The following is a 14,891-nucleotide window of genomic DNA, read 5'->3' as shown; positions in this document are numbered from 1 at the left end:
GTGTTATTTATTTTTCTTTTGTTTTTTTTTTTTTTTTTTTTTTGCTTTTTTCAACGATCGCTCCAAATCTCCCGAAGGTTTCAACTTATTTTAAATACCTCGTTATACCGTGATTGTTATCACCCTTATAAAAATTACATAACATTTACGAATCGGTAAAAACGAAATGTCCGAACATTGTTTGAATGAAAAGAAAAATAACGAACAACGAAAAAACTTCATTGATACAAGCTTAGAGTGGAAGAGTTGCGAAAATTATTATGCGTATAAATTACGTGTGTTGTGCGTGAAGAAATCAGACGAGTTTTGCAGAATTATTTTTTCTTCGATAATAATTTTCCAAATAGATTATATCGGTTTCCCCGGACATCAAGATTCATGGATTTGAATAATTTTCTGTATTTCTTTTTTCTTTTCTTTCTTTTTTTTTTTTCTTTTTCTTTTTTCAACGAGAGTCACATATATAATAGATATATATATATATATATATATAATTAGCGACAGTTATATAAAGTGCATTTGTACAGTAAATGCTTATTAGAATTTTTCAAAATCTTCGAATAAATATTATTCCGTGATCTACTGGTACACATAAAGGTATATAGATAATTAGATGGGGAGTACATACATACATACTTATATGTATATACACATACAAAGACGAGATAATACACACATACCTATATGGGTGTACAGATATAGTATTTTAAATTGGTATATAGTTTATATGTATATATATACGTATATAATATTGGTTCGTCATTAAAATTGGTCAAATTACACAATTCACGTGAAAATTTTCTATTTTTTATATTCATTGATTTTAATTATCCTCCTTTTTTTGTTTCTTTCATTCTTCTAGATTAGAAAAATTAATCCGGCAATTAAGTTGTACGATATTCACACATACAGATAGACAGACAGACAGACAGACAGACAGACGGAAAGATATTTCTATATTCATTACAGCAAATACTTATGTATATGATAAGATGTTTTACATGATTTTTCTTTTTGTTTTTTTCAGTTGTTATGTTTGTTAGCATAATCAAATTGATTATGGAGATTAGAAGAATTTTATTTTGGTTCGAGGGCCGGGTTAGGTTAGCAGTAACAATGATCACAATATCAATAATAATAATAATAGTTCGTAAGTGCGGCTGAAAAAAATTAAAATATTGCAAGTATGTATTCTAGTATATATGTATATATTTATGTGGTATTGTGTAGTATATATTTACACCGATGATAATTATTATATTTTTTCTTGTTGGTGTTATTTTTGTTATTTATTTATTTTGTTTTTCTTTGCATGTCGTTTAAATTAATTACCCGATCGATCCACTTGTTGTAATTTCAATAAAATTACGTTCGTTATAAAATATTTAACGTTACTAATTTATGATTGTGTGTAAAATACTTATGTAATTCTAAATACATAGGTATAAGGTATATATATGTATGTATGTGTAGGTATAATAGATGTATTAATTATTTAGATAAGGTTATTTTTTTTTTGTTAAATAATTAATTTATTTTTAACGTTGGAACGGAAAATTTAATAACTTTATAAATGACTGTATAATTGTAATTGCGGCTAGAGAGTGCTGAGGGGTGGAAAATATGAAATTTGACCATTTAATTAATCGAGTGCAATTAACTCGACGATATTTTAGGTTAGGTTAGCAAGAGTTCATATCGTGAGTCAATTAGGACATATAATGAGAGAAGAGAGAAACGATTTTTTCCTGTTTCTTTTTTTCACAGATAGACGTACAAATATAATTGTACGTGTAGATATTATTCAGGGAGCAATAAAATGGAATTGAATTGAACACCTAATGAATGAAATTTTGTAAAAGGTTTAATCAAAAAACAGGAAAACAAGTAGATATTATTTTTTTAGTAAAAAAATCGATCGATTTGGAGGTTAAGTTTATATGATTTATTCCTATTTTATTAAAACTTTATTTTTCGAATTATATTTTAGGTATATTATATTCGTATTCGTATAACAAATTTCACCAATTGTTACAAAATATCCTAATAAAAAATCACAATGACAATTACAATGACAATAACAATAATAATGATAAAAATAAAAACTCTAACATCTCTTTATAATACGTGTACGTACGTACGTTACGCACTGCGCATAATAATTAACAAGTAATATTCGTCATAAAAATGAATAATATCCATGATGATCGATAACGTTATGAGATATACACTATATTATCATCATTATCAAGATTATTATCATCGTCCTCGTCATCGTTATCATCAAATATTTATACGTTATCTATACATATACATAATATTTACATATATAAGCGCATAATTTCATTTTTTGGGACTTTCAATTAATATTTTGAACAGTTTATAATTAACGTGTCTTCACTTCCTAATTTTAATTTTAATTTTTTTTTTTTTTTGGTTTTTTCATTTTTGGTTTTTTTCTTTTTGGTTTTATTCATTTGTTTTGTTTTGTTTTGTTTTTTTTTTTTTTTACGGGACGGTCATTATACAAGTATATAACGTTATAAATACGTATATATGTGTAACGCAACTGTCACATGACACTCGCATAAATTATTATACATTTTACAGTAAATTATTATTATTTTCTTCCGATCGATTCGTTACAACTGATTGAATTTATTACCATATTTCAACTCATGGCGTCGCGATCCTACCTTATATACGGTAATTTGGAACACCGGTATGAAAAAAAATCTGTAAAAGAAACTAAAAGAGGAAAAAAAAAAAAATTTTAAAATCATTAAAAACCCGAAATAATATAGGTGAAAAAATTTGCCATTTCAGCTAGATTGTAACAGCAGGTGTACGGTTATTTATAAAATATTATTGTTATCGTGATTATTATACAATTTACTATCAACGTTGCGTTCCGTCATCGCGATCATCGTTCTCATTATTATTATCATTGTTATTATCGAAAATGTTAATTAGACGAATCGTAGGTTATAAACATAATGTATGTATACGTACGTTGGTTTCACACATGTACCGTATGCGTACGTGCAGCCTTCACATAACCTATATAATATTTTTCATATATTTTGTATATACGTGTATGGATCATGTGATTCCCGTAATCAATCCCTTTTGTGCATCGGTTCAGTTTTCCCTCCGTGATATTATAATGTACACGATATATAGTATATAATGCATGGGATATAATATATAGTGTTATATATTTTACGTGCATAAGAACACGGGTAAAGATATATGTATGTATATATGTATGTAATATTAATTAAATTCAGGTTCACAAGATAATGCGGTGCTTTTGTTTATTTATTTATTTATTTATTTATTTATTTCTATTTTGTTTCATTCGATAATTTGCTACGTCGCGGCAAACTGAGTGAGTACGGATTGATCGTTAATCATATTTCTCCTAATGCTCCCGGTAATTTCTGTGTACGTACATAGGTATATATATATATGTGATAATAATAATACGGTAGTACGTACGTTGCACTTGTGTTTACATACATACAACAATAACAAATGACAATCATAAATCATACGACGAATACAAACGTCTCGTGCGGAACATATTTTGATTTTTGAGTGGGACGAGTTCGAATAAATTGCGATGTTGATATCGCGTGACTGACTAATGGCGGGAGGTCGTATGTTGAGGAAAAAAAACAAAAAAAACAAAGGTAACCTGAAAAGGTTAGTTTTCGGAACACATTTCGTTTGAGCTACTCGAATTTTGATGTTTAATTTTTTTTTGTTCATTTTTTTCAAATACACGAATTTCTGTCTTCAACTGTCCAAAATATTCTCACTTTTCGACTCACTTTTTCAGATCATTATACCGATTCTCGTGTTTCTTTTTTTGGTTTTTTTTGTTGTTTTTTTTAACACACGCCCTTACGGCGTTGTAGTCACGCGATACAGCAACGATAACGATATTGAAATCATGTTTCGAACGCGAATGAAAAATTTCACGAATCGCGGTACCCGCTCGAAATTATTACACAATACAGGTCGTTTTTATAATTATCGATCTAGTTTTCTTAATTTTTTTTTCTTTGGATCGGAATGATGATCATACAGATAATATAGGTATCCGCATATACCTATTTAGATTTTCATGAAAACATTCACGTACGGGTATATAAATAATATTTTTATATATTTATATATGTATGTATACGTATATAAATATCCTCGTTTACTATATCTGCAGGTAATTTATCATATATATATATATATAGATTTAAATTGTACTATTAATCATTTCAATCTATCTACCTATCTATCTACCTTTATCGTAAACATGTATATATATATATGATATATATGTATAGGTACTTGTAATGAACATATTATACATAAGCGTTGGAATTTTCATTAAATAGATATAAATACTTCGTGATAAAATGAGAATCAATCGATGATCAGGTATTATGACATTAACCCTAATTGATTTCCCCCTCCCCCCCTTGCCCCATCATTGGATTATTTTTTCACGTAACTTTTAGTCGGTTTTTCATTGAATTTTATTTTTTTCTTCTTTCCTCTTTTTTTCTCTCAACAAACAGTGGTTTCTTATTCCGGCCACTCCACGATCGCAATGATGATAATAATAATAATGACAATAAAAACAATAGCGATGATAATAACGAAAATAATGATAATAATAATAATAACAACAACAATATAAATATAAATATAATATCGATAATTATGTGATATAATCACAATGTCAACATATTAATAACAACAAGAACAGCAACAACAACAACAATAATTATCAATTATATATAATAATAAATTTTATAAAATTTCACATTTATAGGATACGACACTTATGTACTATATAGGTACAACATATTATGTATATATGTATACATATTATACGTGTATATAATGGTTTTAATTGAGCTGTATACGATTTTTATTTAATTATTTGTAACTATATATTATCATAGAGCGCTATTTTAATGTTTTCAAAATGTTTTTTAAATTTATTTATTTTTTTTCAAATATTTTTCGACTCAAGCCTCGAGATTTTTTGTTCACCCGATACGAGGTATACATATATATAATAAACGTTGATACGATATGGGTGTGATAAATATCTTATACAGTTTTTCAGGTTATATTTGATAATTGTATATTGTTTTGTTTTTGTGCCCTTATTTTTTGAAAAAACCAATCTTTCATATACCGTGTATTCGTTACATATATGTATTATCAATATTCATATATAATATTGATATATATTACCGTTACTGTTACTATATCGTTATTAATATATCAGCGTACGTGATGATCTTCATTATAAGCGCTTTCATAGGCGTAAACACCGATTTCGTTCGAAATTCTTCTTTTTTTTTTTATCATATAAATTATATAATTTCTTTCATTCCGCACGCGCACAGTTGGGTATAGGTTAGATTCACGTTTCGACGTACGCGCTCTGCCGTAAGAATTATGTCTTCCTCGATCGCCGCCTTTTTTTCTTCCAGCGGCTGCTGCAATCGACGCCATTTTCCTAAGCGACCGGTCAATGTTGAGCTAACGGATTCAGGTTCGATAAGTTTTCAGTCAGTTATCGGTTACGTGAATATATATATGTATATATATGTATATATATTGGTTCAGTACAGTTATTCAGTTAGTTAGATTAATGAACTGGCAACCCAGCTCGCGCTGGAGGTTATGTACGCGGGCATGTATTGCGGTTGAAACTGGCCTAGCTGCTGCCGATGTAACGGGTGTCCAATTTTCCGTAGGTACGATACGAGATCGATCACGACACCCGATAGCCCCATTTTTACCCTACCGATCTGTGCCGAATCTGTAGACTATATTATAATTCTTACATCGATTAGAAGAAAAAACCAAACGATTCGAGGCGGTCGAGCGATATAACAAAATCGATTCTGGATCAGAGGGCTCAGAGTACACCCGGTGAGGTCGATCGCGAATCTGGGCAACTTTTTCGCTCAGCTCGCGAAAATTTGTCCAAACTGTAGCTTGGCCGCGAAACGATCCACGATCGACGTCACCGAGTGCACGCGCGGCGGCCATTTTGTCGGTGCGATACGGGCCGTCTGTCAGGGCGTCGGACGCTCCCTGGTTCAAGCAACTTTGAACCGTCATTGTTTCCGATTCCGATTGAAGAAATTGTTTTCCGTCAGATTTCGGATGACGGTAGCGGAAATCCGCCTCATTAACGTGCGGGCGTTGGGGAGAAATCTGGTCGTGTGGATGATGATTCGATGGAAATTGAGAGCGGGCCTGCAGCCTCTCTCGACGAGGCGCTTGGGCCCCGATTGGGCAAAACTTTTGTTGCGCGAAGATTTTCGGGGATCGGTATCGTTCGAAAGAATATGGAACACCCTGTGTCGGCACAGCGCTAATATGCCCCAAAGGTTTGTACGCTCGTAAAGCCCGTGGCTAGAAAATTATCAAACTAATATATAATTACGGGGTCGGAAGTCTATTTATAGATGAAAGGTAGCGAAGCCCCGCTATCACTTCTCTCTCATCTCTGATACACGAAACCCTTTGAAATCACATCGCATAGAAAGTTCGGAACTTAAATTTCATCGCACAGCGACGTGGATGCGAAAATGTTTTAAAACTGTACGAAAAAAAAGTGAGTAAAAAAAATTTATACATAACCTTGGTCAGGTTAGGTTAGGTTAGGTATACACGTAGCACTGCAAAACCTGAAGTCTATTTTGCATAGTTTGAAAAACGAACTAGAAACATAACCTAAGTCTGCGGAGTCGCACGAAATTGGATAACCAAAAATCTAAACTCGCACGGCGTTGCATTTTTTTCAACATATCTCTGGACGGAAATGAGAATCAAATGAATTTCTAGACACTCATTTCTTCTGAGATAAGAGTAAAAGTGTGCGCAGGGTATGTACAGGTTATACACACATACCGAAGCGACATTGGGGTCGAGGGATTCGAGACGGAGAAGAAAAAAAAAAAAAAAAAAATTGCGACGCGAACGCGAAGGGAGTCGAATTTTTGCTCCTGACACAAAGGTTGACGAAGGTAACAAAGAGATTCCCGTACGTATTATACGTCTATAATTTAGGATAACAAAAGCGAAAGCGGCATAAGAAGAGGAATATGTGATACAAGAGATCCGCTTTTGATAACCTTCTTTTATTCTCATATTTTACTCTTTCATTTTCTCCAGAATTTTCCCTCGCTCGTTGTTCCCATTGGATATCACATAAAATCCGGATGTGATTTTCCGTGCACTCGTATTCGCACCGGTAAAAATTGATTCGTAAAAATATACTCGAAACTTTAAGTTTCTAATTCGATTGCAGACAATGGTTACCTTTTATCGGGGTGGACGTCTCGGCCTCTTCGCTTTTTCCTTGGGCGGAATGAACGCGCGGAGCGCAGACAACGGCATGGAATTTATGATATATTGCAGTCGTCCGCGTGCGCGTCTCTGATTTGTTGCTTCGTTTTCCTCGAAGCTCTTCGGATGAGACTTCGACTTCTGGGTTTACTTTTAACCTCCTCCGCGATGGCGACCACCGTTGATCCGTGCGCCGCCAGGAGTTGTTGCTGTTGCTGCTGCTGCTGTTGACCTCCGGAACCGGAACCCGCGCTTCCCGTTCTTCCTCCGGGCGACCCTGACCTTCGGTCGCATCGGAAACGCAATGAGAAAAGTGTCGATATACTCCGGTGAAGATAAAGCGTCATCGCGAGTGATTTTTTTTTTCCACGTCTTTCTATATGAGTTATGATGTACACTCGAAAACAACATTTTAATGGCGTACCCGGCGAAATAATACAGATTTTCAAAATGCTCCAACTTTAGAAAAAAAATGTTGAAACAAATCAGTTTGGGAAGCATTTTGAAGGTCGAAACTCCGACTTGAAAATTCTTCTCAAGGTCATTTTTTACCTCGTAACGTAGTTTAGGTTAGGTCAGAAGGCTTCTAAGCGAAACTTTGTGAAAAACAAGTTTTTGGAAATTTTCGACGGAGCTTGAAAAAAAAAATCGCAGAAAACTTTTGAGGTAGCCATTTTGTAGCCCGAAATCTCCTCTTCAAAATGGCCGCCAAAAAGTTTCACGCACGAATTGTCGACACCGAGGGAATTCCAAAATCGCATTTTCAAAAACGGGTTCGACAAATTGAAAAATGCGCTGTTTTATTTCAAGGTAGGTATATATGTATATATACGTATATATACATTTTTTGCGGTATACATATATGCCGATTACAGTCGTACGTTTCCGCAGGCTTTTAAACTAATGAAAAAAACAACAGAATATTATCACGAAAAAAGTATTCGCTAATTTTGAAACGCGCACTTTTCGTGATTACGATATACATGATATACATGCATGTAATTATATAACACAAGCAGCAGGCGTTTATAGATATCGTTATTGCATTCGTTTTCCAGACTGACAGCTCATAACGATCCTTCGCACGGAATAATTCTCGCATAACCGTCAAATAGTGTGAATTATATTATGGAAAAAAAAATAATACAACGAGATTCCGAATCGTGTAGCCTGTATACTTCGGCGCCATTTTAGATCGACAGGTAGAGAAATCAATCAGAGCGTTGTAACAAAGAGTTGGGAATTTCTATTTTTCTTTCAAAACTTTTTCGCGCAAGTTCCTAAAAGAAATAATGAAATAAAAATTCTCATCTGAAATTTCCTCTGTAGATTTTTTCGTTGTTTTTTTCAGTTATTTATTCAAAAAAGAAGAAGAAAAAACAAATGAAAGAAATAGAAAGAAAAATTTGCGACCACTTTGTTTCATAATATACATACAAGCAAAAAATGTCAGTCGTTGGCCGAAGTATTTTTCAGAATTTTTTTTAAAGAAAAATCAATTAAGGCAAGTCTGTTTCGAACTTTTCAGTTGTCGAAAATTAAAAACCTCAAAGACGGGGAGACAAAAAACTTGAAAAAAAAATCACAAATGTGTCTCGAATCGAGAGCTGTGATAAAAAAAAAAAAAAAAAAAAAAAAAAAAAAAAAAAAAAAAAACCTGTCGTTGTTTGTATAAATTTTCTAATTTCACACAGTGTAATTAATAGATAAATAGAGGTGGAGGTGTTGATTAACATTTATAAGTTGTTTACCCCCCCCCCTCCCTCCCCATTTTTTTTACCTGCGGGATCCGTAAGCGGAGCACCTTCTTCTCAGACCAGATTCGTCGGTATCTCCGGCGGTTGATTTCGGCAGAAATCTCGAGAGCGTAATAAAGCACCGAAAAAGCTCCTTTATATTGTAGTCGTCCTTGGCCGAACACTCCATCACCTTCGCCCTCAGTTTAGGCAATTCGCAAAAGAGCCACTCGCTGACATCCTCTATTCTAACCTCTCGTCGGGACGGGGCTAGGTCGAGTTTGTTTCCCGCCACTACGATCGGCACCTCCTGCGGAACAAACGGAACAAACGCGTCGAAGTGGCGTCGACACATTTTCTCAAGTTAACTACGGAATCGAGAGGAAAATCGATCCTTCTCGAGCACACGTGACAAAATAACTCGCCTAGTGGTTCCATCCGCTTCGGACTTTCCACGGCGGTCCCAATCTCTCGAAATTTTTATCGCAAAATATCGAAGTGAGGAATTTCCTAACCTCTCTCGAACTTGGTACTTGGACAGGTTTATTTTTTTGTGCAATTACAAAGTGCAGGAAATATTTTTTCGACGTTCGATTAGGGAATACGCTCGTTACAGTAATTTAGAAACAATTATTCCGGTGTTATTATTATCGTCGTTATTACGGTGGGTATATAATTGCATGTATAGCTGTATATATGTATGTATATATATACATGGCGTAGAATTGAGCCGGAGAGTTTATTAGACATTCTACGAGATAACGATCTCTATAAACTGATGAGGAGTATATCAATTAGAGTATATACAGCCCTCAAGGACGAAAATGAGGACGCGGATAAGCATAAGGGTTTACATAAAGGTGATCATGGCGTGTAAGGATAACAAGCGCCCGGAGCGATTCCGCTCCAGAGTCTTTGAAATGAATATGGTTGTCGGTATACATGGGTTCAACGTGTATTATCATCACCTGGGACATCTTGCGATAATATATTATTTGGCTAGTGTATATAATATACGTATACATATATACATGTATAATTACTCTCTCGACGGATACACGAATTTATATAGAGGTTAGAATTCCGCGTCGATCCGATCGACGAAACACGGCGATCCTCTTCAATCTTTTCAGGATAGCTATTGGTTCAAAAAAATTCTTCGTTTTTTTCAAATCTTTCTTATTGTTAGTCCACCCGTTTTCGAAAACTCAAAGCAGCGTAGAGATCGATTTTTACGGCAAAATTCTCAAAAATATTTCGGTAAAAGAAGAACGTAATTATTTGCTTGTGAAAAAAGTAGACAGATTTCTTTTTCTAGTTATTTTTTTCCTGTTTTTACAATTACAAAAAAAAAAAAAAAAAAAAAAAAAAGAATTTCGGAAGAAACCTCGATTGTCGTCTCATTTTGTAAAAAAAAACTGGCGAAAATGAAAACAAAAACAAAACATTATTTGCTTGTAAAAAAAGTAAACAGATTTCTTTTTCTATTTTCTTTTTCTGTTTTTCCAATTATAAAAGAAAGAAAAAGAAGAATTCTGGAAAAATCTCGATTGTCGTCTCATTTTGTAGAAAAAACTGACAAAAATAAAAACAAACACAATCGATCCGCTCTTTTTTATGTTTGCAATAAAATTTTTGTTTTTTTTTGGCCTTAGGAATTTCGAGAATCGAGAGAAAAAAAAGACGATCGATCGAGCTTTCGAAAATTCTCAATTAAAAAATACAACTGAACGGTAAAAGTTCAAAAAAATTGGAGACGGGTTTCGCTATTGTGTAAAAATCAGTAAAAATTTTCGTCGAATCGACGTGGAATTCCCCAAAATTGGAGACAAAATTTCCTCCTAATCTTGAGTTTAAATTACTAAGAAGGGTAAACAATGGCCGACAAATGACGCGTACGTTTGTTTCGTTCGTTTGTTTTTTCGACTAACCTGAAAATCCGATCTCTGCTCTCTGACCTCTTCGAAGCATCTTTTGACGCATTCGAAACTCGGTTGCGAGGTGGAAGCGTAAACCAGAAGGAAGGCGTGCGCCGTGGCGATGGAGAGTCTCCTCATCGCCGGGAACTGGAGATCCCCTGTAGAATTCAACGCACGATGAAGAAAGCAGATTCGACGGATCAACGCTTATATGTATAATAGGGTTAGGTATAATAGGGTCTCTTATACATTTTCGATTACTCGAACCATTTCGAAGATATTCTTATTCGAATTCCAATATGCAGTGCATATGAGAAAAAAAAAAATTTCGAAAATTTGAAAAAGTATAAGAGACCATTTTTGTAGAGCGTTAAATTTCCTACAAGAATCAATGCAGCTCATTCGATAATAATTATTACTCAGTCAGTAACAAAATTCAGAAAGAAAAAAAGATTTTTCTTCAAATTCTTCAATTTTTGACCTTGAGTATCTTTGAAATGGTAAGATTTATCGAAAAAGTATAAGAGAATATTTTTGAAGAGCATTCAATTTCCTACAGATATTGACCATAGTACGGGCTTAACAAGCTATTGGTGATGAGATATGACTTTGAATATCAAACTGAATTGAAAATAGAAATCTATGATGAGGAGGATGTTCCCATTAATATTAAGAGCCCATACTGGGTGAGTACTCTCTAAAGGTGCCTAGCAACAAGTTTTTCTGTGTGAGATTCAAAAAAAAAAAAAAAATAAAAGTTTTTTTTCGACCCACCCTAACGTACAATTCATTTCATCGTCAGATAAACGGTAGAGAGAGAGAAAAAAATCATAATCCTCACCCGCGGTGTCCAAGAGGTCAACTTTCAGGGTCAACGTTCCCAGCACGCACTCCCTGGAGTAGAGATCCTCGACGGTCGCTTTATACCTCTCCGTAAATCCCTGTCCGAGGAGACGTCTGACGATCGCACTTTTTCCCACCCCCGCACCCCCCAGTATAACCAAGCGAATTCTCTCGTAATCCGCCATTTCTTCACCGCGATTCGATCCTCCTTCCTTCAGTTTCTTTCGCTCGTTCGCTCCCCCTCCCCTCTGCCAGGATCTGTTTTGTTTTGTTTTATTTTATTTCTTTTTGTTTCGTTTTGTTGCTTTTCAATTTTCCGCCTGTTCCTCCATTTTCGAATTACGCGCCGTTGCGCACTTTTGGATTTTTTGCAGTCGGAGTTTCTCGTTCGTTCTTCGATCTGCTTTACCTACTGATTTGTTCGCAGAGTTGTTAATTTCGTGCACTTCGACGTTGCTTCGAAATTAACAAACACACGCACGCGCGCGCACGCTATAGTCCGGTTTCGTGAGAAACACTGAGAAGAAAAAAAAAAAAAAGATGGCGGAAAAAGAAATCCGTAATTTGCACTTTCCACTCTATAGTACATCTAATAGTTTATGAATTAGGAATGTTTCGTTACATTGAGCCGGTTTCGTAATTGCTTTTTAATTGTTACGTCGTATAGATATATGTACCGCGTCGTACACCAGTGAGGGCTGATTTTGTTGCTGCTGCTGCTGCTGTTGCTGCTGCTGCTGCTGCTCGGAGCTGAAAATTCCAAACGTAATTCGAACGTAATTAAAATGGGCGACGAGTCGAAAACAAATCTTGAAGATTTTCTCTTTTGAACGAATTTTCTTGAAGAGTCAAAGATTTCCGATGGGAAATTTTTCGTTTCTATCGAAGAAAAAAGAAAAAAAAAAAAAAGAGCGAAGAGAAAAAATTAATCAGGCAAACCGAACCGAACGAACGAACGACTGCTATACGCGAATATTATAACGTGCGATTTCTTATACATTATATATCGATTTAATAGCTTCCTTTTTTTCCCCGAATTTTCCCTTTGAACTTAATTACCCTTTATTCATCGAGCCGTGCATAACAACACGCTGCGGATCTCCTAGGGCGGACAAAAATATAAATGATATTCGAAAGCAATTTATTCTAATTAGCCAATACGCGATAATTAGGTTCATTATGTATACGATCGTTATATTCGCCTCGCCGTCATTTGTATCGCACAAAATTCCGAAGCTTTTATTTTTATTTACCACACGGATACAATCGGAATAAAAACTTAATCGTAAAATAACAATGATAATTCGGGCGACCCGCGCAGTTTCGCTTTTGTTATTTCAACGATTTTTTTTTTATCTCCTTTCGTTTTTTTTCCTCCCCCCCCCCCCCCCCTTTTTTTATGTCGGAATAAATTTTTATATACGGGCCATTCCACGTGAACCGGATCAGTCACCTCTCAGATATTTTTTTAATTTGGCATGTCGATTGTCCATGGGGAGTTAGATTTTTTTGCCAAAGGATTTTTGAATTAGTGCAAATTTCGATTTATTATGAACAATCAAAAAATTGAGAGGCGGTTTCTTTAAAAAATCATAACTTCGTCAAAAATGATGTGAGATTTAATTTTTTTTTTTAAATTTACGCGGATGAGGCTATAGATTTATGAAAAAAATAAATGGTGCCGAAAAAGTTTATTTATCATTTGTTTATTTGACAATGAATTTTTAAATGATTTTTAAAACACTGATGGATAGCACCGAAAAATTTAAAAAAAATGCTGACATATACTTTGAACTATACTACAGCCTGTGAATTAATTTCAGAGATGCGTTCGGCTTTGTTTTCGAGTAAAAAATCATCGAAGTTGGCGGCGCGCATGAATTCGAGCTCGTCGACGCCTATGCGCGTGATGACGCGCGTCGAGCGACAGAGATCCTATCTACTCTGTACGGACGCTACTTGGTGTACGCTCGACCGCGGTATTCACGAGTCATTTTCGCGATGATAGACACCGTTTAAAAATCTGGAAAAAATTCCATAGCTTCCCCAAAACACGGCGAAGCCATAGAGTAAGTTTCAGAGATGTGTTATTTCTCGTTTTCGAGATATAGGGACGCATATGGCACTCCGCGCTTGCTACTTGGACATATTAAGCCACAATAATATCTCAAAAACGAGAAATAACACATCTCTGGAATTTACTCTATCGCTTTGCCGTATTATGAGGAAGCTATGGAATTTTTTTCAGATTTTTAAACGGTGTCGATCATCGCAAAAATGACTCGTGAATTCCGCCGCCGAGTGTCTACCAAGTAGCGAGCATGGAAAGTCCCAATGCGTCCCTATATCTCGAAAACGAAAAATAACACATCTCTGGAACTTACTCTATGGCTTTGCCGTGTTATGGGGAAGCTATGGAATTTTTTCCAGATTTTTAAACGGTGTCGATCATCGCGAAAATGACTCGTGAATTCCGCCGCCGAGTGTCTACCAAGTAGCGAGCATGGAAAGTCCCAATGCGTCCGGATATCTCGAAAACGAGAAATAACACATCTCTGGAACTTACTCTATGGCTTTGCCGTGTTATGGGGAAGCTATGGAATTTTTTCCAGATTTTTTAACGGTGTCTATCATCGCGAAAATGACTCGTGAATTCCGCCGCCGAGTGTCTACCAAGTAGCGAGCATGGAAAGTCCCAATGCGTCCGGATATCTCGAAAACGAGAAATAACACATCTCTGAAACTTACTCTATGGCTTTGCCGTGTTATGGGGAAGCTATGGAATTTTTTTCAGATTTTTAAACGGTGTCGATCATCGCGAAAATGACTCGTGAATTCCGTCGCCGAGTGTCTACCAAGTAGCGAGCGCGGAGTCACAATGCGTCCGGATATCTCGAAAACGAGAAATAACACATCTCTGAAACTTACTCTATGGCTTTGCCGTGTTATGGGGAAGCTATGGAATTTTTTTCAGATTTTTAAACGGTGTCTATCATCGCGAAAATGACTC

At 35.1% G+C, this 14,891-nt stretch overlaps 1 protein-coding gene across 1 annotated transcript in view; it reads right to left on the bottom strand.

Annotated features, from left to right (window-relative positions):
- Positions 1 to 6: 6 nt before the first annotated feature.
- LOC105685111 (GTP-binding protein Di-Ras2) overlaps positions 7 to 14,891 on the bottom strand; it is a 49,542-nt gene continuing 34,657 nt past the window's right edge. Inside the window, exons 4-8 of the mRNA XM_048657849.1 lie at positions 11,880 to 12,631; positions 11,051 to 11,196; positions 9,164 to 9,429; positions 7,357 to 7,665; positions 7 to 5,562 (exon numbers count right to left, since the gene is read on the bottom strand). Coding sequence (XP_048513806.1) covers positions 7,440 to 7,665; positions 9,164 to 9,429; positions 11,051 to 11,196; positions 11,880 to 12,066 — 825 coding nt within the window. The 5' untranslated portion in view covers positions 12,067 to 12,631 and the 3' untranslated portion in view covers positions 7 to 5,562; positions 7,357 to 7,439. The remainder of the gene's footprint in view (positions 5,563 to 7,356; positions 7,666 to 9,163; positions 9,430 to 11,050; positions 11,197 to 11,879; positions 12,632 to 14,891) is intronic.

Source organism: Athalia rosae, chromosome 7, assembly GCF_917208135.1.
Source record: "Athalia rosae chromosome 7, iyAthRosa1.1, whole genome shotgun sequence".
Lineage (NCBI taxonomy): Eukaryota > Metazoa > Arthropoda > Insecta > Hymenoptera > Athaliidae > Athalia > Athalia rosae.
Note: the sequence above shows the minus strand (reverse complement) of the source record. Positions and strands in the feature narration are given on the sequence as shown.